General features: G+C 37.0%; 1 protein-coding gene across 1 annotated transcript in view; it reads right to left on the bottom strand.

Annotated features, from left to right (window-relative positions):
• Positions 1 to 546: 546 nt before the first annotated feature.
• Positions 547 to 2,654, bottom strand: part of LOC107289099 (Krueppel-like factor 15) — a 16,617-nt gene continuing 14,509 nt past the window's right edge. The window contains exon 3 of the mRNA XM_015817790.1: positions 547 to 1,222. Coding sequence (XP_015673276.1) covers positions 1,087 to 1,222 — 136 coding nt within the window. The 3' untranslated portion in view covers positions 547 to 1,086. The remainder of the gene's footprint in view (positions 1,223 to 2,654) is intronic.

Genomic DNA, 2,654 nt, shown 5'->3' with positions numbered 1-2,654 from the left:
AGCCTTGGAGTTTCCTGGTCCCATCCATGTATCAACCAGATCTGACATGCTTAGGTTGTTTAAGATCAGCCAAAGGCATTGCCATGGGCTGTACTGAGATAGCAAAACCAATGCATGGATTTTCTATACAGTAGTATATAGCAGATGTCATAATACATTGATTAGTATTTTATCAATTGTAATGTATCAGGCCCTTTATTGTTTTAATTAAAATGGACTGAAGACTCATTCTGGCTCACTTCATCAGAAAGGCAGCAGACACTCTCTAATAATGCAGCACTTTGACAAATAGCAAGAAGTGTACAAATTCATCTTGGGTACCATTCTGAGCTCTGGCAATCTGCATTCCATTGAATATGCATTTTAAATGTGGCTCTTAAGAGACAATATAATCATTCACAGTAATCTAAAATACAATTCATTTTCCCCCACCCCCCCAAAAAAGAAAGCATATTACAGAGAAAGCAGTGAAACTCACTTTGAAGCAGCACAATATAAATTTAGGAAGTCTTATGTTTTAAAAGAGGAATTTGGAGTTCATGTAAATAATTTGTTTGCTGGATTTATTATAGTTTATGTTCACTTGCTTGCATTTCAACCTGAAATAATTTTCTCCCACTCTTTTGGTTTTAGAAAAAGTGCCAGGCTGATCAAATAGGAAAAGGCTGAGAGATGATGAAAAAGGTAACTTGCATTTGAATACAGTCCCTTGTGTGCAGCTTAATAGAAGATACAGAATTCCTGAATGATATTTACAGTACAGTATTTACAAAATTCAGAATGAAACAGGATCTCATGCTGTTCTTCTCCACATCCTGAATGGTCACATTTTTCTCTCAGATATAATGTACAATTATTAACAAGTACCAAACATCTTGATTTGGAGGCAAACCCTAATTGTAAGGCACATTCAAACAGTTCCCCCAGACTTAAACAAGTCATTTTCTGATTACTTCTCTCCTAAAGAAAAAATGTATTTTCTATTCAGCTGTCCTTTGAGTTGATGGGAAATCTTCTCTTGGCAAGGAAACAGAGAGTTAGTTAACTATTACGAAAACAACCTGCTGACTGACTTCCTGAACTGAATCACCCTTTGTGGATCTTCATATGTTTAGATAAGTGGTCACTGCGGGCAAATTTCTTCTCACATATTTGGCACTGGTAAGGCTTGAGTCCAGAATGGGAGCGCTTGTGGCGAGACAGCTCATCTGAACGGGAAAACCTGCCAGAGAGAAGAGGAAATATTTTTATCGCACATTTGTTAAAACCAAAGAGACTGTTGCTTTTTCCCCTGTGCCATCAACACCAAACCACAGAATACAGGAAAGTTTTCTGGGATATAGAAAATATAATCAAATGGATGTCATCTTTATTTGAAGCTCAAGAAACCAGCATTTTTCCACTTATGAATTTTCCCTTGTAAACCAAACTTTGGCTCATGTAAATTCACACATGTACATTATGTATGTAACATGTTGTATATGACTCAATAAGAGAGGAGACATGACACTTCTCCAGTTCACAACAATAAAGGCTTATGTTACTTTATCTTTGTGCATGTCTGGTCTTCTCTTTTGCTCTTACAGTTTCTTTGGTTTTATTTTCATACGCAGATTTGCACGTCCGATCTTCCTACGAAATCTTGCAACATACAAAGTCAAAGGCCTTAACAAATCTTAATAAAGCCATTGTACCTTTGCGCAATACCACTTCTCTATTTAGAATGTAAAGAGAGATACAGAAGGAAACACTGCTTGTCCATTCTTATGTAACATTTCAGAAACAGGCTAGACATGATCTCAAACTGAGTTCAGAACACAAACTACTCCCTAGCAGATTGATTTTCCTTGTAATTGGAAAGGAATCATTGTTCAAATGTAAAGATGTAAGGCAAGTATTGGGTAACATGCAGCCATCAACCTAATTTCAAAACTCTCTCCAAGCAATCTGTTCAGTTCTCTGATTTGAGCAATCTGTCTCTCTCTTTGGCTGCCTACATGACAAAGAATTTTTAGGGTGGTGGTGAGGGGAAGAGACTGTCTCAAAAAAAGAGAGACAAAGACAGGGAGGCAAAAAATTTCTGAAGGGGTAAGGGTAACCTTGCTGCTGTAGATTCTGGCTATGCTATCATTGACTTAGCTCTATCCATGATGACTCACACAGAACCTTCAGCAAATGACCTTCCCAGAAATGTGGCTCTTGACATAATAGGATTCCCAATTCAATGGAATAATGTTAACTTATTTTATCCATTCACTCAGGACCTATAGCCACGTGAAAACCAATTCCAGGCTATGAGCAATAGCTCTTTACTAAGGGCACATTCAGAGGGCTACACAGTCCTTATGATTAAGGCCATTACCTTCATCATAATGACACCACTTCTGAACAATGATGTCATTTCTAACGAAGTCAACTCCAAAGTTGGCTTGTTGTAGGCACTCTCTGAAAATGTTTAGGCTAGCTTTTCCTAGCCAATAGTTCCAGTGATATTTTGGATCTTTTAAACAGATTGTTTGTTTATACGTATAAGTAAGCAATGCTCTGAAGGCCGGCATTTGCATAAATGAGCAATAGTATATAACAAGTCATAAATAAAATAAATAGCAATATATAAATTTAAATAAATTAGGAGCAGGCATGCATACCTATAA

This window comes from Protobothrops mucrosquamatus, unplaced genomic scaffold (genome assembly GCF_001527695.2).
Source record: "Protobothrops mucrosquamatus isolate PMUCROS unplaced genomic scaffold, P.Mucros_1.0 scaffold638, whole genome shotgun sequence".
Taxonomy (NCBI): Eukaryota; Metazoa; Chordata; class Lepidosauria; order Squamata; family Viperidae; genus Protobothrops; species Protobothrops mucrosquamatus.
This window is presented reverse-complemented; position numbering and strand designations above follow the sequence as displayed.